We start from the raw sequence: 22477 nt of genomic DNA on the forward strand, positions 1-22477 counted from the left end.
CACTTGAATGCACAGGGACCCATCTCGTCAGCAGGGAGGGGTCACCCAGCTCTGCCTCATCCACCTCAGGGCCTATGGAATGAGGGAGCCAAGGGAATGTTTGACCTTGAGCAATTAGTAACAGCTCATCTGCAGCAGGCACGGCGGGGGCTGTTGATTATTAACCACCAAAAGGGTTTAGAGAGGTGAACTGGTCAGACCTCAGAATTAAATGAAATATATACTATGATTTATTGATGGTTATCAGCCAAATCAAAACCAGAAGAGCTATTTCCATTGCCAAGCAGACCTCCATTAACGAGAGAGTGCCAAGTCTCCCTGCAGGGCAGCCCCTGCTCACCCTCACAGAGGGATATTGGCATGTTTCTTCCAGGGACTGGCCTGGGATTTACTGGCCAGCACATCCAGGTCGTGGCAGATGCGCCTGCGGGTGGTGGAAGGCTGGATGATGTCATCAACAAACCCTGAAAAAATGGAAACAAGGAGAAACCAACTTGAGGGACCAGGGAGGGTTTGCTTCTCAGCCTTCAGACCTAGGCTGTAACATAAATTAGCAAAATCAAAACAATATTTGGAATAAGTAAATTCACAGGTTACAAATTAACTTAAAATAGCCTGGAAAGGAATTATTCCTGCATCAATAATTTTTAAATTTTAAATTTAAATTTGCAGTTGGACACGCCTCCTACAAGTTACTACTGTAAAGCTAAAGGTCAAAACAGTGGAAAAGTTTGCTCCAGAGAGTCCTGGAGCACATAACTGAACTGGAGCCTGTCCCTTTCTTCAGGCCACTGCTCTGCATCCAGGGCTGTCAAACAGACTGGAAAAGCACCTGTGCTACAGAGGAAAAGTTGTGAGATGCTTTCTACCATCTACAAAATTGAAAATGCACTTTTCAGAGCAATCCCCACCTTTGACCAGGCTCTTTCCAGCTGAAGATGTGTGTTGTGTCTAAATGTGTTTGTCCTTCACATGCACAAGCTGTGGTTAAGCCTCACCTTTCTGCCTCATGTCTTGCCTCAATAACTTGTTCATTAGCAAAAGGTTTCCTTAAGAGCTGTGTGCACTGGGAGACCCAAGCAGGGGACACAGGGTGGGAGATATCCATACCTCTCGTGGCAGCAGGGAAGGGGTTTGCAAACTTATCCACGTACTCCTGCTCCGCGTTGGCCTCCTTCCCTCTGAAGATGATCTGCACAGCGCCCTGGAACAGCGCGGTCGGTCAGGGCCATCCCTCTGCTGACAGCCAGGGCAGCCTCCCTCACCACCCTCCCCACCACAGGGGCTGCTCAGAGCAAGTCCCCTGTCCCCGGGCCCCCCTGTGGTGCTGGGAGGGCACTGGTGGCTGTGTGAGGGTGGCTGGGCTCACCTTGGCCCCCATCACGGCCACCTCAGCCGTGGGCCAGGCGTAGTTCGCGTCTCCTCTCAGGTGCTTGGAGCTCATCACGTCGTAGGCACCACCATAGGCCTGGAACAGAACCAAGGATTCACTCCTGGGACGGGATCTCACAGCAGCAACAGCCCACACCCCTCCTGCAGCTTCTGCCAGGCCAGAGACAAGAACTGGGGCTGAGCTTTACCTGCAAGAGAGCATCAGCATCTCCACCCTGCTGCAGCCGCCTCCTGGGACTGACACCTCTGCCACTAGAGCCCCGAGGGGGCAGGAAGGGGGCTGCTGGTCACCAGGACCATTGTCCAGGGCAGGCACAGAGGGGTCAGTGTGTATCTGACCTGCAAGCCTCGACCTGCACAGGCACTCACACCCAGCAGCCGGGGTGCCTCTGGAATTCCCTGGCCAGGGAGTGCAGCACTCGGGCTCTGCAGTGCTCCACTCTGCAACTGGAAGTGCTCCAGACAGCAGTGATGAACACACTGCAGAACTGCAGAGCAACCTGCAGTGCAGTCCCTGCCAGGGCAGGGCTGCAGGGCTGACAGGCACGGCGTGGGAACACTTGGAACAATCAGGGAAGGCAGAGAGAAAAGGAAAGTTCTTTTTTCTTTTTGCCATGATAAGCCAAAAGCCTCTCAGAAAAATGAGCAGGAGGGAAAAAATGAGCAAGGAAAAGACTAATCCTGTAAGGACCCAGAGCTTATGGAGCGTGGTGTCAGGTACCTTACAGAGAGAAAGGAAGAAGTGAGGGAGAGTGTGGCAGGAGAAAGCAGGTTTGCTGTGTGCAGATGGTGTGTCCTCAGCGAGACAGGCCCGGTGACGTGGGACAGTCCTGAGTGAAGGCATTCCAGGGAGAAAGCAGGGCAGAAACAGGAGGTTTCAGAGGGGTGCAGAGACAAGAGGAAGGAAGGAACTGAGGTCTGGGAATAGAAGAAATGGGCTCTTGTACCCTGACACAAAGAGGTGTTACCAGGTGAGGCAGACGGAGGTGTGACAATGGGACACACAGACAAGGTTCCCTGGAACTAAAACTGCCACTGGTGGAAAGAGGAACTCTGGAAGACCTCCATGGAATTATCCCAACTTACCTTCCTGGTGATGACAGTGATTTTAGGCACAGTTGCTTCTGCAAAGGCAAACAGCAGTTTGGCCCCGTGCCGGATGATCCCACCGTACTCCTGAGCTGTGCCTACAAAGGACAAATATTTATTTCACTCCAGGGAATTCACAAAACCCCATCATCCATCACCAGCAGCAAACCTGGCCCCACCACAGCCTTGTGAACATCCTGGAGGTAAGACCAGGCAGTGTCCTCTGTAAGATACTGAGCAGCTCTGCAAAGTCTCTGACCAAGAGCAGCACCTGTTGGTGTGTCAGGTCACAAAGCAACACTCACCAGATGGTGCCTCCCTAGGAACAAAATACAGCATTTTCCAGACTCCACATGTGACCAGCAGTGGGAAACACAGTCTGGGTTCACTGCTGGTCATCCTTCAGGCCAGCCCAAGCTGATGGTCCTTAAAGACAGAGGGATTCTCTGTAGGGATTCTCACAGCAGGTGCTTCTGGAGAATGGTCACGGGTACCAAACAGGACTGTGTGTCATCCACGTGCCCCAAACACAGGCTACCTGACTGCACTGGAATCAGCAATCCCATGGAACTGATTTCTGACATTTCTGAATTTCAGACTGCTGGGTATAACTCTACAGTCAACCTCCAGCAGTTTAATCCACCTATGGGCTTTTGCTTTCAGCACAGGAGAAACTTCCTAAGAGGGATCATCTAATAGATGTGGGGGTTTTAATGTAAGAATTTTAAGTAAAAATTCTTTGGTGAGATTCAGTAACTTACCTGGTTGTCTCTTTGGTGGCTTGACTTTAATGCTTCCCCTCAGGTGTGATTTCAGGGACTGATAATTTCTGCCTACACTTCACTTTAGTTTCTTGCCTTTCCCTGCAGCCAGTGGGACCTGCGGGGGCACAGCTGGGACACTGGGGACACTCGGGGGCTGGGGAGCACTTGCAGACCCCGGGGTCTAATTCACACCTAGAACAGCCACTCACTCAAAGGGCTTCCAGATCATTCAGTTATTTGAATTATTTACACCAGCACCCATGACCAATGAACAGAAACTCTTTTCTAGCCACAGATTCAGTCCCAAACTTGTTCTAACTATGTGTTTTTATCCAGCTACAGGTTATAGATGCCTCAAACGTCATCTCTGTGCACACCTATGAAACTGGGGGCTATTCAGGTGTTTGGGTCACTGACACTGAGATGTTCAGTGCACCACCACGAGCCAGTGTGACAGATTCCTTCTGTTGTGTACTGAACAGGGAGATGGGATGATGCCACCCTCACAATTTGTTATGTGAGATTTCTGATGTTAATAATGGGCCAATCCTGCCAAACTGCTTAAAATGGAACAATTTAGGATCACAATCAAGGCTAAGGTCTCCTCTCTTTAGCTCTCTCTGTTTTATTTTTCTCCTGCTTATATACTTTCAAACCAATGTACTTATTATGCAATATTAAGTCACTACTTTTCATCAGCTGTATGGAGATAACTTGTGCCTGGATTCCAAGCAGCTCCCCAAATGTGGATTCCTGTGGTGTCCCCTGAAGTGAACCAAGCTGGTGCCTGGCCCAGGTCACAGGAGGAAGGTGAGCCCACAGGGGGAGAGGAAGGTTCTGTGACCCCTCTGGTGTTGCCTCACAGTTAAAATGTGCCAGCTCCAAAGTGTTAAAGCAGGAACTGGAATGCTGACCAGGGACATTTCAGTGCTGTGATGGCTGGAGAGCCTCGAGGTGAACCATGGTTTGTACAACAGCTCTAACTTGGATCCTGTAATGTGTCTGTTCCTCTCACAGCCTGTTTTCTGAGGGGTCATGTTAACACTTCCTGCTCCCAGAGCCTGTGCTGAAAGCAAGCTCACTGCAGCCCTGTCCTTCCTCAGGCACCTGGAGCCTCTAAACCATGGGCATTTTTAGCTGAGAAGGGCCTTGGAGCACGAGAGAACCTCTCAGAGATGCCCAGGGAGGCTGTGGGTAACAGTCAGTGGCAACAGGAACATCCTTTTCCCCCACAGGTCCATCCTGTCACATCTCTGGGCAGCAGCTGAGGCAGTTTCTCCTGCTGCAGCAAAGCCTGGACAGCAACATGTGCCAGTATGAGCTGAGTAACTGCAGTGCTGAGCAGATGTGGGAATGGTGCCACAGCTCCTACTGCTCCCTGCCCTGGGCCAGCAGTGCCAGCTCTCACCTCGTCCTGCCCAGGGCTCAGGACAGGCTGCTGGGCTGCCTTCCCTGGCACTGGGGCAGCACAGCCTGGGCTGGGCCTTCTGTGTCCAGCACAGAGCTGTGGGACTCAAACAGCACCTGGACACACAGCTGAGCACCCAGAGGGGCCTGGAGTCTCCTTGGAATGCAGAAATCAGTGTAACTTCCCAGCACTTCTGGCCAGGGCAGCATCTCCAGGCAGGGCAGTTGTTGCCTTGGACAGGCCACAGTCACAGCTTTGGGCAGCAGGACAGAGCTTTCCAGAGCAGGATATCCCCACACCTGGCCCTGGCAAACTGGGCATCCCAGTATCTCCATCAGACTGCTGGAGATTCCAGCATTAACTGTGTGACCTGTCCCTCTCCTGAGGTCACTCCAGCACCGTGCTGGGATCCCAGAACACGGTGACAGCAGCAGGACAGTTGGGCACCATTTCATTTTCCTGCAATTTTTGGCACATTTCACCATCCTTTTGTGATGATTCCTGTATTTAGAATACAGAGTTCCTGTCCCAAAGAGTGGGATTGGAATACCTGCTTATATAAGTCTGCCACAGTCAAGGTTTTCTCACAGTTCTTAAAATGTGTGTTTAGCCCCAAGAGTGCCCTGCAAGGCAAGGCTCACCTGGCAGGAATCCAGGAACGTCCACAAACGTGAGCAGGGGGATGTTGAAGGCGTCACAGAACCGAACAAACCGGGCTCCCTTCACTGAGGAATTTATGTCTAAGCACCCTGAAGTTCAGAACACAGAGGAAGGTGTTACCAATGACCTGCAGTAATTCAAGGCAACTCAAAAATCACACTATTTTAGCTGTAATGTCTTCTTAAAGAAAAAGGAAAGGCTTATCTGGAGGTAATGTGGAGATAATGTGCCTGAAGTTTCCCTGGTTTAGAACTAAGATTACAGAACAAGCTACATTCAAAGGCTGATTTCATTTTTCTAACTCCTGTGCACAAAGACTTTCTGACCCAGAGCAGTTTAATTACAATCTTGTCATTTCAAATGTTTTTTTCTGTAATTTTCTCTTCATTGGTCTATTTTAGACCAGTCATATTGAAAGATTACAGAGTTCCCCATTAAAAAACCCAAAACATTAAACAGTCCAATAATATTTTGAGAAAGACCAGCATTTTTGGTAAACATGCTGCAAAGTGTTTCTGTTCTGTTTCAGTGCCATTTAGAATTAAATTATACACAATTCTATTAAACCAAAAAAAAATTTGTATAAAAGCATCTATGTGAAGCATTAAAAATAGTTGTTAAAATTGAGACTATCAAGTGAAGATTAAATTAATATTAAAACCTTCTCTCTTGTATCTTGATAGGCATATCTTGTAAGGATAATAAAAGAATGAAACATCATACTGGGTCATCTGATTTTCCCAAACATGAAGCCACAGAAATTAAAACCAAGGAGTAAACCATGGAGTTCTGACTGGAGAAGGTCACTTCAGGAATTCCTGAGTTAAAGAGAGCAAAGCAAGCAAAGCCCCTGGGCAGTTTAAAAGGGTGATCTTTAGAGCTGCACGTTGTATCTTCATATCTGCACCATTTGGAGTCAAGAGCCCCACACCTGAGGGTCTGAAGGCTTTGCACTGTTCTGGCTACAGGGAGATAACAAAAAAAGTCCCCTCACCCTACAGAGGAGTTTTAGGGATTTTACTGCTGTGGAAGGAAGGGGGCAGTTCCCAGGTTATGGTTAATCCAGTGACTGCCAGGCTGCTCTTCCACCCCCTGTGTGTGTGCTGGGAGTGAGATCACCCTGCTCTCACAGCTCACAGTGAGGGTCAGGACAAAGTGGTGGAAAAGCCCTGAGAAGGAGTGGAACAGCACACAAACCAACCCAACCCCTGGAGCCAGATCCCCTTCCACAGCACAGGACAGACAGACAGTCTCACACTGCACTCTGACCTGATGCCACCTTGGGTTGGTTGCCCACTATCCCAACAGTCCGTCCGTTCATCCTGGCAAATCCCACCACGATGTTCCTGGCGTAGGATGGCATGATCTCAAAGAATTCCCTCTCGTCCACAATCTGCAGGGGTGAGAGTCAGGCAGGGCCTTATGAGGACAGGCAGATGTGCATGAATACACAGGCAAACACAAAACTCTGTCACCTTAGGACGGGAACTCTTAAACCATTTCGGAACTTGCAGAATTTTGAAAGAAAGAGAGGGAGGGAGGGAGGGAAACCTTTTAGTCTTTGCAGCCTGTGTGCCAAGAATTAACTAGTCCTGCACTTCCCTGAGAGAACATCTTTATGACTGTGGTGAGCCTTTTTCCTAGCTTACAACAAACTAAAACTTCAAGTCAGATGTTAAGAACTTCTTTCTCACTTCTTAATTAGTGGCAGACTTGCAGAACAATTTCCAGCGATGAGACAGCACCTCACAGAGCTCAGAAATGGCCATGGCCACGGCCCCTCTGCACACCTGTGGTGGCTGCACTTCTCTCTGGGGCTGGAGCTGGGTGTGTGCTCTGCCCAGTGCCATCCCCAGTGCACGGAGCACATCCCAGACATCCCGCTATCCACGGAGCAGCAGCGACACCTACACTCGGCTGCCCGGGCTCCTGCCGGCATCCCCAGCCGTGCCCACACGCTGCACTCTGCCAGGCAGCTCCCCTGCCTCAGCCTCGGAAAAGCTGGGGAAAATGGAAGTATTTCTTTCCTTAATACTTCTCGAAATCTCTGGGAAGGTTTGGGGGTATTTTCCTAATTCACTTCAGGACTTTTTGAAATGCCACCTTTTAACTTTCAGTACACGTAGTGCTGAAATTCAGAATGGAAGAATCCAGAGATTAAAAATACCCTGAGCTTGCTTTCTGCACTAAAATGAGTCTAAATGCAGCCAGTTACAGACTGAATGTGTTGGCTGAATGCACAGTGGGGAGAGACAGTCAAAGCAAAGAGAAACTGTAAAGGTCCCACAAACACAGCTGATGAGCTGCCTCTGTCATTCCTGGCTCCAGCAGCCCCCTGGGAACCCTGGCTCAGCTGCTGCTCAACATCCCAGGGGAAGAAGGAGCAGCTGGGAATTTTAATATTCAGAATTTGGACTCTGAGGGTGCCCTACAGGGGCTGTAACAGCTTCAGGTGATAAAACTTTTTTACAACCCTGTTCTCTGCCCAGTGTTTATAATGGATTGAGTCCTTAGACCTGGGAAAGTGAAGTACTCAAAATTAGGCAAGAGAATTACCAGCATTGCCTGTGCTGCTTTAGTAAAACCTGTTATTTATACACTGGTTTTCAGATTTTTAAAAAAATTGTAGGATGTTCCTTCCCTGCCCCCTGCCCAGAGATCTGCCTCACTTAATGAAACACCAGCTCAGGAGTTTCCAAGTGCTTGACTGGTAATTTAAACAAATAAATACATATTCTTGTACTGTGTGAGCACATAACTGTCTCTCAGCATAACCAGGGAAGGGTAAATCCTCACAGGCACTCTGGGTAGTTTATTACTTTTATTAAAGAGTGCCAGAATTCAAGACAGAGAGAACAAGGTGCAGGGAGGGGCAAGTGACAGAACTCAAGGGGAAGGGGCTTCAACCCCAGAGAGAAAACTGAACTATAGCCTCCTTCACCTGCTCAGCTGTGCATGCAGCATCAGCTGTATGCTGAAAACAAACCTCAGGATTCCTTTCATTAGCTAAAATCTTTTGTTTCATGTGTTAAAATCTGTTTCCCCTGCAGTTCTTGTTGCCCCTTTACTCATGGCTACTAAACAGGTAAAAACGGCCACTTGTGAAGACTAAAATAAATCAATAAATCAATCCCAGTGTGCCTGTTCAGTGCCACTCTGCTGGCTCCTGACACCATTCAGCCCCAGAACACAACCCCTGCACTCAGACTCACAGAGTGGATGATGTCCAGCATGTCGTAGGCCTTGGTGGATTCACTCGGGACCACGGTGTCCAGCTCGGGAACAGGGCGGTCACTGCGGAGAGCAGGGGAGGAGCCACGTCAGCCCAGGACCAAAACCTTGGGGGAGTAATCCCACCCCTCAGACACTGCATGGGAACCTCCTCAGATCCGGGGAAAAGAACCAGTTCTCTCTGTCTGGGGCAGCCCAACCCTTTCCCTGCAGGAGAGCTCTGTCCCACGGGCCCCCGGGCTTGGGAAGGGCTCTCCTGGGACAGCCCTGGGAGCTGTGGGGCTGCAGGGGCACTGCTGGGACACGGGATGTGCCACAGGGAGTGGCAGCACCAGTGCCAGGGCAGGAGGGCAGAGCCTGCGGAGCTGAGGGGCAGCTCCTGTGCCAGCCCTGATCTCCTGCAGCCCAGCAGTGCACACTGACCCTCCCTGCCCACACTGGCACCTCCGGAGCCAAGGACACCTTCCCGTGCCCACTGCCCCGGCCTGCAGGCATCCCTGGATGGGAACACACATCCACACTCAGCTTATTCCATGGCATGGCTGCATTTAAACATCTTTGCTGTTCCTGCCCTCAACAGTGACACACTTCACTGCAGCTCCCTGTCACAGCCACAGCACCAGTTCCCTCCTCCCTTGCTCCCAGTCCCTTCAGCACTGGCAGCCACTGGTCTTTGGATTCACTCACAGTCCCAATGGGGGGTCACTTTTTAGGAGCTGCCCCTGAGGCTTCAGGGATCAGCATATCTGTGCTATTCCATAAAAATACTGATCTGGTTTGTTACCAATGGTGTTTCTGTGGAGTTCCTACTGAATAACTGTGGTAACAATGCCATGATTTAATGCCTTTAGAACAGGACAGCACAAGGCTCTGGACACCCAAATTAAAACTGAAGGAAGGGATCTGCAGTTTGTCAAAATCAGCCAAAAACTCTCCCTGCAGCCCCGTGGCTGTGTCTGTGCTGCTCAGACCCACGGGGGGAGAGGCACAGCCCTGGCTGGGAGGGGAAGAGATCCAGCTATTAGTGGAATAAAGGGGACAGCAACACTTCAAGTGCTTCTTCCACAGGATTACAAGTATTGCAGACAAATGCCTCCATAAAACAATACAAAAAACCTTTAATCTGATGAAATTAAACTGACTTTAACAGACTAAACCCCAACCTACAAAAGATTCTAAAACTTTCTTGTCCATAAAGTAGATAGGGATGTGCTTCAGATTCTGCCTGTGACCTGTGGTACCCCACAGGATGAGCAAAGTGGAAAAATTAAATCAGTGCTCCCATAAATTCACAGTGCTGTGGAGTGCTGAGGGAAATTCTAACAGCATTAAAATAAGTAACCATCATCAAAATGAAGACATTATCCAGGATACCATGTTTGAAAATCTCCTTCAAACCACCACGGACAGAGGACACCTGGAGCTCGCTGCTGGAGCCACTGGGGTTCAGAACTGTGCCTCTGACAGATCCCACAGCAGGGAGGAACTGCTGCTCCTCAGCAGAGCCTGTCAGAGCCTCACCCACAGGCACACTGGGTTCAGTCAGTGCAGAAGGTTTCCAGGAGTTGGCAATAACCTCCTCCAGAAATTCAAACTTTTACACATGCAGGTAAAAATCACACCATGGAACACACCAAATGCCCTGAGCCAGAACCCTCCAAAGGGAGGGGACATTCACCATTACACAACTTGCCTCTGGAAGGAACTTCCACCCCTTTAGAACCCAGGCCACTGACAACAAAAACTCCACCAACACAAGTTTCAGCAGCCAAGACTGACATTTTTCAACAGCAAAAAGAACTTGCCTACCTAGAGAGACAAACAAACACACCAAACAGCCCCACCAGCCTCAGGACTTCCCACTGAAGGCAAAGGTAGGTTACATTTGATTTGCATAATTTGTGGCAAGTTTTTGTGGTGTGAAAATGAGGCAATAAGAAAGCAATTCCTCTAGAGAAATGGGCTGGGGCTGGAGCACCTTAAGGATCAAACACATCAATCCCAAGCAAAAGGAGTCTATTAAGATGTCAGTATGTCCAGATGAAATAACACCAATCTATGTGTTAGGACCACAAATGGGAGAAATATTGGAGATGCTGCTGTAAAACCAGGAAATCTAACAATTAGATCTGTCTTCACATGTATAAAGGCTACTAAATTGAAGTTCTTCGTACAAATGGCATTTATTATTCTGTGATCCTCTAACAGTGTATCAAGCTGTCTCCCTTAAGAAATAATGAGCTAATCTCTTATACATTAGTAGAAACAACATAACTGATGGCTTCTCACAAGAAAATAAACCACCTGTTATACAGTACCTTGATTTTAAAAATGGACTGTTGTTTCTATAATGAAATAAAATACCATAATCGAGTCTATAGAGAGTGATTATCCAAGAACAGCTTGTTGAATTCTTAGAAAGACCATGATAACCTCAGAAATAACCCCCCAGACTTACCAAATAATACAAGAGATTTGCCTTGGTTTATCATTATCAAACCAGAACAGTCTTAGAGATCAACACCTTAGAAAAATGTATGACCAGTAATTAATTGACCTGTCTGACCACGCTCCAAAAGGAACTGGTGAATTTATTTATCCAAAAGTGAACAAAGTATTTCAGGTACCAGCGCAGTGATCTGTAAACTCACCCAAAACCATCTCCCCAAACCAACTGTTGCAAAGACACTGAAAAGCAGAGTGAGGCACAAAGAGAAATAACCTCCCTGACTGACAGGTTGAAATGTTCATGCATGTAAAGCCACAGGACACATCACACACGTGTGAGGAACTGGAAGGGGCAGGCTGAGGTGCCACTCCCACACGGGGGGGGGGGCACAGCTCTGAAGGGCTGAGCTGGGGCTGTACCCAGACCTTGGGTCAAAATGCTTCTCCTGCCCTGCCAGTCTCTGCCTGTGGCAGTCCCAGCAAAGCTGTCCCCTCAGTGTCTCATGTCCCTCCAGCTCCTGGAAAAATGCCCTGATAAAAGTTCACACGGTCACTGTTGTTCCCCTCTGGAAGGTCTGTCCTGTGTGACGATGTCAGCTACACCACAAGTCCCTGACACACAAAGCTTCTGCCTCCTCCTGCTTCCCCACCTCCAACCCCACAGACACAACTGACAACACAAGGCAAGGCCTCCCCACTCCTGCTCACTGAGCTGTTTTCTCCTCACTCCCTGGTTCAGGCCCCCCCTGAGCAGAGGTGGCTGCTCCCCCTGCTCTGCTCACAGAAATTCCCGCTCAGGAATTTCAGCGTTGGGACACTGCCACCCCCACGGGGCAGCACTGCCAAGGTGCCAGCACACAGCACTTGTCTCTCTGCACCCCTGGGGCCACAGAAGCCCCGGCACTGGGTGTTCAGAGCCCTCTGCTCTCACCTGGGATCGTGGCACTCACGCACTGGGGCGGGGTCACGGTTGCTCAGAGGTAAATAATTAAAGAACTCCCGGAGGTTCAGCAGAGCATCGATGTCGTTCTCAAAGGCTCTGTGGGCGACTCCTGCACAGAAACAGTAAAGCAGGTTTGGAGATTACTGTGCAAGGTTTCCTTTTCAAATATATACCAATAAAGATACAAAGAAGCCACAGCAAAAAATCTTTAAACCTGAGCCACGAACAATTGGGAGCCTTAAGCCACCAAATCTGACCAGCTAAAAATACCTAGAAAATGTGTGGCTATATCAGACTTCCTCTGTAACAGGTCTGGATTGTTGATCTCATGTTTAAAATAATGAGAAGTGGTTTATCAGCTGTCACAGCCTAGCTGGGTCCAGCCTTCTGGAATTCTGTTCTGGTTACTGTGCTGCACTTGAGCACCACAATTGTTTTACAATGGCTGGATCTGGGCAGCATCTGTGTGTTTGGTTTTGGTTCATCATCAGCTCAGTTCACACAGAATTTGAGATCCCACAGTCATTTGAGCCGTGAGAAGATTCATGACTCAGAGTTTTCCCAGAGGGACAAAATGAGGCAAAGAAGTGCTCCATCTCACACTGCCACTCGTTCGGAGTTAAGCACTTCAATCAATCACTCTGTGAGCAAACAAGGGACTGTCGAGAACCTTTCAACTCATGCAAATTTCTGGAGAACAACCAAATAAAAACCCCACCCCAGGCCAGCTTTGCTAAGCCCTTTGACGGTCTTCCCACTTGGAGGATCTTTTGTGGATTTGCTACTTTCTCTTCCAAATCCCAGACCTCTCCCACACTCCCACTTTTCCTGTTTAGTGTTCCATGACTAAAACAGACCCGAGAGAGAGCCACATACAGAGTAAGAACTTGTGCTTCACCAGAGCTTTATCACTTCAGATAACCTGCATGAGCCAATCAGCAGTTTAGCCAGAACACCTCTGTCGTTCCTGTGAACACAACCAGCCTGCTGAGGAAGCCCCAGCTCTCACCAGACACAGCCGTGTGTGTCTTGGCACCCCCGAGCTGCTCCTGGGTGACATCTTCATTGGTGACAGACTTCACCACATCAGGGCCGGTGATGAACAGGTAGGATGTGTCCTGGGCAGGGGGGAAAGCAGAAACACACAGGGAATGCAAGGGCCAAGGCTGAAAAGCAGGAGGGGAACAGCCACAGTCTCCAGAGACTTTCCCCAGAATAAGAGCAGAACAGAGGGAAAGTTTCTTAAAAGTCCTGCATTACATTAAAAATCCACTAAAAATGCAATTATCCTCGAGCTATTTGGGAAAGTATTTCTTGTCTTTTCATGCAAAATAAACTTGATCCAAAGCAGGAGACCATCTCAAAAAACCCCGTTCCCACGTGGTGAGTTTGTGCCTGACAAGGTCCCCAGCAGCAGGTCCTGGCACAGCACCTCCACCCTTACCTTGACCATGAATGTGAAATCAGTTAAGGCAGGGGAATACACGGCTCCACCAGCACAGGGACCCATGATGAGGGAGATCTGGGGAACCACCCCAGAACACAGAACATTTCTCTGCAATAGGAAAAAAAGACATCTGGTTTTACCAGCAAAGTGCATCTTTATATCTGTGCCCAGAGTCTGGAGGAATTCACAATCATAAACTGAATCGTTTTATTTCCTGGGAGACAAATATCTGGAGGCAATGCCTTGATAAAAGTAGAACCCAAAGGATTTTGTTGCTCCTATTTTGCTCCTTTCTGTTCCCGTGCACTCGATTTCCTACCCCATGGAATGACTGCAAAGGGAGATGGAATGAGGGACCTCAACAGATGCTGCAGGGGCAAAAACTGCACTGGGGAGAAGTGGATGTCCCTGAAATGTGAATGTGATCAGAGACACACATCAGCTTTACTGACCAGCTGTGGCAAAGGTTGCTGAGTGCACACAGAGGTGAAGGGGTGCTGCCCAACACAGAGGGTGTGGTGTCCAAACCCAGCACCTGCACTGCTCAGTGCTCAGCTGGGCCACAGCTCACCCTGGAACTGCTCCTCCACCTGCTCACATTGCTCCTGAAGGCACAGCCACGATGTTCTGTGCACACACCTCAAAGCCATTATGTTTTGATAAGCATATAAAATAATGTCAGCACGGGGGGGAAAGAGCAGCAGCCTGTCTAGAGGAAAAATTCTTGCATTAGCCACAAAAAATCCTGTAGAAACATTAAACTTTCACCAGTCTGATCAAGGCTGGATATCCCCCACCAGCGAGGTTAACACTGTACTGCCCACTTCTTTGGACAGAAACCTCTGACTTGCAGCCCTTTCCCCCCCACACTGACCTACCATCCTGACAGGACAGGCACTTGCTGCTGCTGATCTGAGCTTCTCAAGTTTTTTTCAAGTGCATAGTGTTTGATTTACTCTAAGTCCCTCTTTCTGCAGTGGAAATCCTCCCCCTTTTACCAACTCTACTGAAAACAAATCCGCTGTGTGGAACTGTTCCCACATCTGTACTGCAGAGGAGACACAGGGACAGCTGGAGGGGGGGTCACAAACCCCTGAATGATGGTGCCCACCTTTCTCAAGCTCATAAATGTTCAAAGACATTCCATCCTGATACAGGCAATTGATAATTTAGATGTAAACCAAAAAGTTAAATAGTTGTTTGTGACTGTCTTCCAATTAATCAAATTGCCTGTTCTTTGTCTCTCATGACCAAAGCCTTTCCTTGGATCCCAGAGCTTTGCAGGGCTCAGCATCACCCTTGTTTAACACATGGCCCTGAGCAGCACAGGGATCTGCCCAAAGCCAAGAAGAGAACCAAGGTCTGGGTCTCACGAGCTGCTTTAGCCACTGGCTGAAACAGTGATAACCTGAAGTTTACTTACAAACAGGCTCAAGTAGGGACAGACTTTGTCCATCCCCGTGGGTGCCAAGCTCCCTGGGCACCCAGCAGCCCACTCACCAGGAATATGTCTGCATAGCCTGCCAAGGACTCCACTCCCTCCTGGATCCGGGCTCCTCCGGAGTCGTTCAGCCCAATCACGGGGGCTCCCACCATGGCAGCCTGATCCATGATCTGGGGAGGGACACAAACCCCTCGTTACCCACCCCAAAGCAACAAACCCCAGAATGTGCATCCCCCAGAAAAAACATCCATATGTGGCAGGATCTGAAGTGCCTGCTCAGCTCCTCCTTTCTTCACATGAACTCTCAGTCTCCAGCTCTCCCTGAAGTTCACGTTTGGCCTCAGGCAGACTGGAGGTGACAAGACACACAGTGAATCCCTCCCAGGACCTTTAATATTTCTCTGCCTTGCCAGCCCTGCACCTCCACACTCAGCACTGGTTTTGGGTGATGCACAGTGGGACACTGCTCTGGAGTGACACAGTCACAGGAGTTGGACCAGAGAGGGCCAATCCATCCCTGTTCACAGGGGGCCTGCACTGCACCTTAAACACCCCCTCATCCATGTCTAATCTGATCCTCCAAGTTTATTGCAGTGCTGAAGTGTAATCTCCTAAGCACTATATTCTAATGCTTGATTATCCCTCTTACAAGTTCTTTGGGAAGACTAAACTAAATCTTTGCTCCGGAAATTCAGAAACATTCCATTTCTTTGGCACACAGCAGTGAGGGAGAGCAGTTAACTCCTCCTTGGCCTTCACCTTTGGGAACATTCAAAAACCCCAAGTCTTCAGCCTTCATATTCCCCTTCACATTTCCAGGCCAAGCACCATTCACTCAGTCACACTGATCTCTCTACATCCTGTTTTTGAGGTCTGATCATTTTGGTTACTTGCCTCAAGATCATAAACAATACTCCAAAGAGAGGCTTAAGTGGGAGGATTGAATTCCTTACATTCCTTGCATAAACTATTCCTGATTATTGGATTCCAGTAAGATGTTTGCCATTTTGATAACACTACATCAGTAGCACATTATGTTAAGATCTGTTTTAACATCAAGCTCTGCTTTAGCTCCTAAATGTGTAAAATCACACATGGTCAGTCAATCCCCATTCTGAATTTCCAAGATGTTTTTCCCTGCCCACTATTGGCCCTTTCAACCACTGTTACAAAATTGTATCCTATTTCAGACAATCTTAAACTTACTAAGAGCTTTACAATTCCAGTCCTGTCTTTCAGAGTGCTTGTAGCATCAACCTTGAATTTTATATTGCCTAGAAACACAGAAACCATACCAAGTCCCACCCAAGTCACTACTGCCCAAAATTCCAGCCTGAACATGGTTCTGTGTAGTTCTGGAGTGGTTTGTTCCTACAAGCTGTCATTCTGTGGAAAACAGGGGTTCTTGCTGCTTTGTATCCTAATGTCTATTTAAAAGCTGAAATATCCTGGTGGCAGACACACAGAATGGCTTCACCATTTAAATGCAATCCCACATTTCCAACAGATCCATGTGGACTGCAAGCAGTCTGTGAGCCAAGACTGCCCTCGTTTGCTGACAGGGACATTACACAGGGCATGAGCAAATGCCTCACTAAAAATCCCTGGAGTTGGCATGTGTTGCTTCTTCCTAGATAGCCTGTTGTCCTATTAGAGCAGATCAGTGAAACAAGTTCACTGACACTTTGTGCTGTTTCCCAGGGACTTATTTATGATTATTTATTTATTTCAAGGCTTTTCCAGACAGTGAAGTTCATCCTAAAACACACAAAGACTGAGGCCCAGAGCGAGTGATGCATCCAGAGCCTTCAGACTCTGGGGCCCACCACTGACACTGGTGCTCACCAGGAACAGCACCAAGCAGCAAGGACTCACACCTTTCCCTAGTTCTATGATCAGCACTCTCCCTGCTGCTTTAGAAATAAGAGACAAAGAAAACAGCAGAAAACATCCCATCCCACACCATCCCTTCCCAATACAGACACTCAAAGCTCCCATGTGAAAGGATAATTCAAGTCTTTCCCAATATTAAGCTTGGTAAAGCCAAGCTGTTCTTATCTAGCCCAAAGGTTTTGTGTTTTCAATGTTTACACCCCTCACTGCTGAGGTGCCTATGCCAAAAAGCAGTTATTTCCATAGGAGAAAAGGCCTTGTGCACAAAAATCCTTGTTTCTGATTCCACAGCAAGGAAACTCAGGGAGCTTTCCCAGCCCACAGCACTCAACACTCAGGCATGAATAAGTTCTTGTGTCCCCAGCCCTGGGATTCAAACAGCAGCTTTTCCAGGGAGACAAGCAGCCAGACAGGAATAAATAGCCACAAGTGCCTGATAACAGCAGCTCTGAGGATCAAGGTGACCTCCAAGTTGTAAAAATGTTTATCTCCAGACTGTTTACTGGTTACATTTGCTTTTTATAAATACTGTACACTTCCACATCCCACTGTTTATAGGAAAAAGCTGCTCCCAGCTCATTCCACTTCTCTCCAGCAGTGACTAGTTAATTTATGTTTGTACTTGGCAAGTCTCTCATCTTTTGTAGCATAACTTAATTTCAACACAGTGTGTGTTACCTGGAAAAGCTTTCTTACCCTGGAAAAGCTTCCAGAGGGTACCTTCCTGCCCTCCTGTGTGTTCCCACCTGAAGTGACAGGAGGACACAGGCATGGTCAGGCTGCCATGGCACACACCAGGGTCAGTCACAAAACACTGGCACCCGAGTCATTATCACAACCAGACTGAAAAGAGGATGCTGACAATTTTTTGGGTTATTTTTCCCCAGTGAAGTATTACCTTGCAGATCTTCTGGGCATGAGCTCCAGACAAACTGCCTCCAAACACAGTAAAATCCTGGAGGAAAAGCAAATTTCCAGATTAGGAAAAGAATCATTTCAGTAGAATGCTGTCGAATACTGCAAGTAAACCACACAATCCTACAGTGCTCTGGGTTTGGTGTCCTGCCCCAAAACAACTGACCCCCTCAGTGCAGCCTGGAGATCAACTCAGCTCAATCCAGCCCTCCTTTCATAAAATAATAAAAACCTGACCATGTGTCACCATTCTGTATTCATGAGTTATGTCAAGAGCTGATTGATCTTTTAGGGGGGCTCTAGGGGCTGTGTCAGCCAACACTGACTGTTGGTGCTACCCATGGCCTGAGAGTCAAGATCTCTGTCTAACGAGCAACACGAGGCCCTGGACTGATCCAGAGGGAAAAGGGGACATTTACACCTCCTGGCACCAACAGAGCCCAGAGCCAAGCTGTGGTGAGGTTCTCTGATGCATTCCCACTGAGTCTCACCCTCAAAGAAGCCCCAAAAGCAGAGCACAGCTCAACTGTGACTAGCAGCTGAACCAAAGAGGAAGGAGCATCTCAGGTGGCAGCTCTATTTGGAGGGGAAAAAGATCTTTAAATATAAAAAGAAAGGGGTATATCAGGAAGGGGCACTTTTAAATTCTTTTAATATAAAAACTGCCCCCTGTGTTCCTATAAAACCAAGGTTTGTGTTAGGCCCCTCTCTGAAGTTCAGGCCCACACAACAGTGTCCCTCCCTGGGAGAACCACACAGCCAAGACAAAACAGGCAGGGTGCACGACTGGCTCCAAGGTCACACAGCAACAGCCACTGTGGCCATGAGGGCAAGCAGAACAAAGGCTACTTTGTGGCCCAGAACAGAGCAGCACTTACCAATGATCTGAAAGAAAGCCTTTCTTTCACAGTGGTAATGCTAACCAAGATAGGTCTCTGCCTCTGATGTTTCCTCTGAAATATTTTTATTTTAATATAAAAACTATATTTTAACGTAAAAAGTGTATTTTATCTATTTATAAGCTATCTGTCACAAGCTTTTTTGGTTCTTCTCGTCTGAGGGTGCCCTCCTTCCTCCCACAGGATCTTAGGTCTAACTGATTAGATCTCAGGTCTAGCTTTTGCTTACAGGTAGCAGGCAAACAGGGGCATTGCTACATGGCCACACCGAACTACTGGGACTTTATTTCAGAGGATAAGTTCATGCTATTCACAACCAGCAGCAAAGCCATACCTGGCTGAAGACATAGGCCAGCCTGCCATTGATGCGGCCCCGGCCCGTCACCACACTGTCCCCAGGGAACTGCAGAGACAGCAATAACAGAGGGTCAGCAGGAACAGCAGTGATGGCCACCAAAAACCCCACAAACATCCCCAGCCAAACCACAGACTGGCTCCCTGAGAGGACTGGCCTTTCATGTTTGCAGTGGGGGCTCCACAGGGATCTTCCCCAGCTCTGAAAAGGAAAACTAGAAGTAATATCATATTTGTTGTGTATTAGTGTAAAGATTAGTGAATTTAGCAGTTTCCCTTCAAATTTCAGCACATCTGGAGTTAAGGCAAACACGTCCTTAGAGACAGGACGTGCCTTTTATTAGGACTTGATGTCTCTGAAAGAATGGACACAGCACGTAAATCTTTGAGGTTTTGATACAGGATAAAAAACAAACCTGGAAAGGTCAAAAAATATAATTTGCAGTCACTCAAATGCTTCAACTTGACCTGTCCCATTTTTCACCCTGTAAATAATGGAAGAAGAAAGAGCTGGAAGAGGAAATGGAGCCTCTGAGTCTTAAAATGTGCTCAATCAATATTGTCTCACTTTCTAGTAAAGAAAATATACAGAAGTCTTTCAAGAAAACAGTGGAAAAGAAACTTTACTGGGCTGCCATCAAGGAATTTCAGGCACTGAAATGTTTTTTTGTTGTTTGGTATTGAAAAAAAAAAAGAAAAGTGTCTGGTGCAGGGCCCACTCTGAGGCCATTTATCCCAAGGTGGCCTGTCCCCAGGAGGGTCACACCTGCCTGGGGACTGTCCCCAGGCTGCACACACAGCTCTGCTCCCAGAGAGCAGCAAACAGACCTGCACTGCCAGCCAGGCCCCAAAGCCCAGGCAGTTCACAGAGCAGCCTGGATGGCAGCACAAGTCTTACCCTCCCTCAGAAAGTTCCAGGAACTCAGGGAAATTCAGTGCTAAACTAAAATTCCAGCTCACTGGCCACAGCTGGGTCAGCTGTTGTGAAACTGGGCTCTGCAAACACAAGGTGCAGCTCTCTGAAAGGGGAATTCTGAAGGACAAGGAAGACATTAACCCTCTGGCCACACTCAGGGCTCTCCTGCTCCTCACTTTCATGTTATGGTGAGAGACTTTGGGGAGCCACGGATTTTCCCCTTGTGGGAGGAATCCCATGTGAAGAGCACCAACAAAGCTCTGCAGCCTCCTCTACTGTTTAAAATATGAACCTAAGACAATGCCCGGGGAGGCATGTGAACCAAACAGGTGAGCCTGTAAAAAAAGGATCAAGTTTAAACAACGGAGAAGCAAACTATGGAAGCTGTTAAATGGAAACTGAGAGTCATTAAAGCAAATTTGCAAAACAAATTTGTAAATAAAAAGAAAACAAAACAAATAAAAGAAATTGCACGCCCATTTTCAACCAGTGGGCTGCCTGCACGGCACAGGACACTGAAACAAGAGTTACAGGAGATAAAAGTACCTTATTCTTACTAGAGTCCATCCCAAAGTCAGCACATCTGTGTTCCACAAACATGTCATATTCATCAAAGCTGTCGGGGTCCAAGAGCAGCAGAATTCGTTCCCTTGCTGTCAGCTTTCCCTGCGACAGAGCAAGCAACAATTAACGGAGCCATCAGGTGGTTCTGGCTGTTTGCTGACCCCCAGCAGATGCAGTTTAATCAAACAGAGCCTCACTTATCTGCTACATTGGGCCCATTAAGCCACTGCAGGCCCCCAAAGCTGGAAATGGCCTATATAGTGATTATCCTCCTGAAAAACAAACATAATGCAAGCCAGACTCTGAAAAGAAGGCTGACTGTTGGAGCAGCACCACCACAGGAGAAAGGAAACAATCTCAGAGACTTTTCAACAAGATATAAAAGCATCACGGCTATTTTTGCCTACACATTCAAATGCTGCTATTAAGGCCTTTGTTCTATTCTTAACCATGGAGCCCTTCCACAGCTAAACCAGTCCTTCCCAACTGCTCAGGGCTCAATTCACCACGCTCCACATTGGACTGCAGTGAATGAGAGGAAAAGGGAAGCATGACAGCCTGCAGGGATCTTCTGACAAAACCCTCTTGTGCTGTTTGCTGCTGGACACTGCTATGGGCAAAAGCAGGGCAAGGGCCAAGAACTCCATGAATTGACCAGATATGCAAATCCCTTACTCAGTGACACGCAGCAACAAATGGCTGCAAAGCTCTTTATATCTTCAGCTTTCAGCAAAGTTTCTTCCAACCTGGGTAAGCATCTGTCTGCAAAAGGAGGGCACCTGGATTGTCTTCCTTAGGGAATGATGTGACTCTGCACCAACAGGACATTAAAACACAGCTCAGGCTCTCTACAAAACATCTGACCAGTGGGCCAAAAAGTTTATGAAAACCAGAAAAGCAGGAAAGCCTAAGGTGAGCCATAGATCTAATTTATATAAAACATAAGCTGTTTGAGGGCCCTAGACAGGCAGAAACGCTTGTTTATTGTGTGTCAGTGTCCTGGACGTAACTCAGTGAGCATGAACTCTCTTCAGGTGTTGTATATGTGAGAGGGAAACTGCTGACAGACTGACCACTGACTGAGCCTTCACGGGAATGGCCATTCCCACCTCCTTGGTGCCTACAAGTCATCGTGATACCACTGGGGCCTTGCACCAAACCCAAATGGTATCCCAGCAAGAAACAATGAACACAAATAGGAAACCTCTGTGTCACCCCAGCCAGCACTGCCCACATTCTGAACAGAGGCGGGAGATTAAAGACCCAGCTGTTGTCAGCCCTCCCATCTGTCTTTACCTTATTTCCACTCCTCTACTCTTTGCTCTCATCCCTCAGAAGATCAGCTTACATCTGTGAGAGCAGTGTAAAGATGAAACTCTGCTGGATGGTGATTCCAAACCCTGGGCAGCGTCAAACTGGAAATTACCATCCCACGACAGGCATAACTTGCCATGTCTGTGTCCACTACCCCCACACACATTACAGAGCACCCTGAGGTAAAGGTACTAGTACCGGAATTGTTCTTTTTGCTGTCCGGGCTTCCAGGCACTGCAGTGTCTGACGCCTCCTCAGCAAAGCTCCCTAGAAAGGGGCCTCTGCAGCTGCCCTGAGGGTCCCCAGCACGGAGCGGCCCGGCCGGGCCCGCGGGGACACTGTTCCTGCCTGTCCCGGGCCTGCGGGGACACTGCTCCTGCCTGTCCCGGGACCCCTGGGACACCGCTCCTGCCTGTCCTGGGACCCCTGGGACACCGCTCCTGCCTGTCCTGGGACCCCTGGGACACCGCTCCTGCCTGTCCCGGGCCCGCGGGGACACCGCTCCTGCCTGTCCCGGGACCCCTGGGACACCTCTCCTTGGCAGCACCGCTCCCAGCCGTGCCGAGCACTGAGGGGGCAGGGTGGGTCCCGCCTGCCCGTGGCCCGGCAGCACCGCTCCCAGCCGTGCCGGGGCCGTTCCCGCGCCGCCCGCGGCTCACCCGCTTGTGCTGGGCGTCGATGCGGGCCTGGCCGCCGCCCAGCAGCGCGGCGCGGCGCTTCTCCTCGATGCGCTGGGGCACGGGGGGAGGGCGGGCCCCCGAGGCGGCCCGGGACAGGCACAGGGACGCGGACACGG

At 48.7% G+C, this 22477-nt stretch overlaps 1 protein-coding gene across 1 annotated transcript in view; it reads right to left on the minus strand.

The window, feature by feature from the left end:
• Nucleotides 1-216: 216 nt before the first annotated feature.
• PCCB (propionyl-CoA carboxylase subunit beta) overlaps nt 217-22477 on the minus strand; it is a 22413-nt gene continuing 152 nt past the window's right edge. Inside the window, exons 2-16 of the mRNA XM_027703720.1 lie at nt 22341-22472; nt 20350-20469; nt 18868-18936; nt 17618-17674; nt 14883-14996; nt 13380-13490; nt 12945-13053; nt 11924-12044; nt 8526-8607; nt 6583-6706; nt 5295-5402; nt 2479-2579; nt 1370-1468; nt 1111-1204; nt 217-464 (exon numbers count right to left, since the gene is read on the minus strand). Coding sequence (XP_027559521.1) covers nt 343-464; nt 1111-1204; nt 1370-1468; nt 2479-2579; nt 5295-5402; nt 6583-6706; nt 8526-8607; nt 11924-12044; nt 12945-13053; nt 13380-13490; nt 14883-14996; nt 17618-17674; nt 18868-18936; nt 20350-20469; nt 22341-22472 — 1563 coding nt within the window. The 3' untranslated portion in view covers nt 217-342. The remainder of the gene's footprint in view (nt 465-1110; nt 1205-1369; nt 1469-2478; nt 2580-5294; nt 5403-6582; nt 6707-8525; nt 8608-11923; nt 12045-12944; nt 13054-13379; nt 13491-14882; nt 14997-17617; nt 17675-18867; nt 18937-20349; nt 20470-22340; nt 22473-22477) is intronic.

The sequence above is a fragment of the Neopelma chrysocephalum genome, unplaced genomic scaffold (genome assembly GCF_003984885.1).
Source record: "Neopelma chrysocephalum unplaced genomic scaffold, ASM398488v2 Primary Assembly neopelma1_252, whole genome shotgun sequence".
NCBI lineage: Eukaryota > Metazoa > Chordata > Aves > Passeriformes > Pipridae > Neopelma > Neopelma chrysocephalum.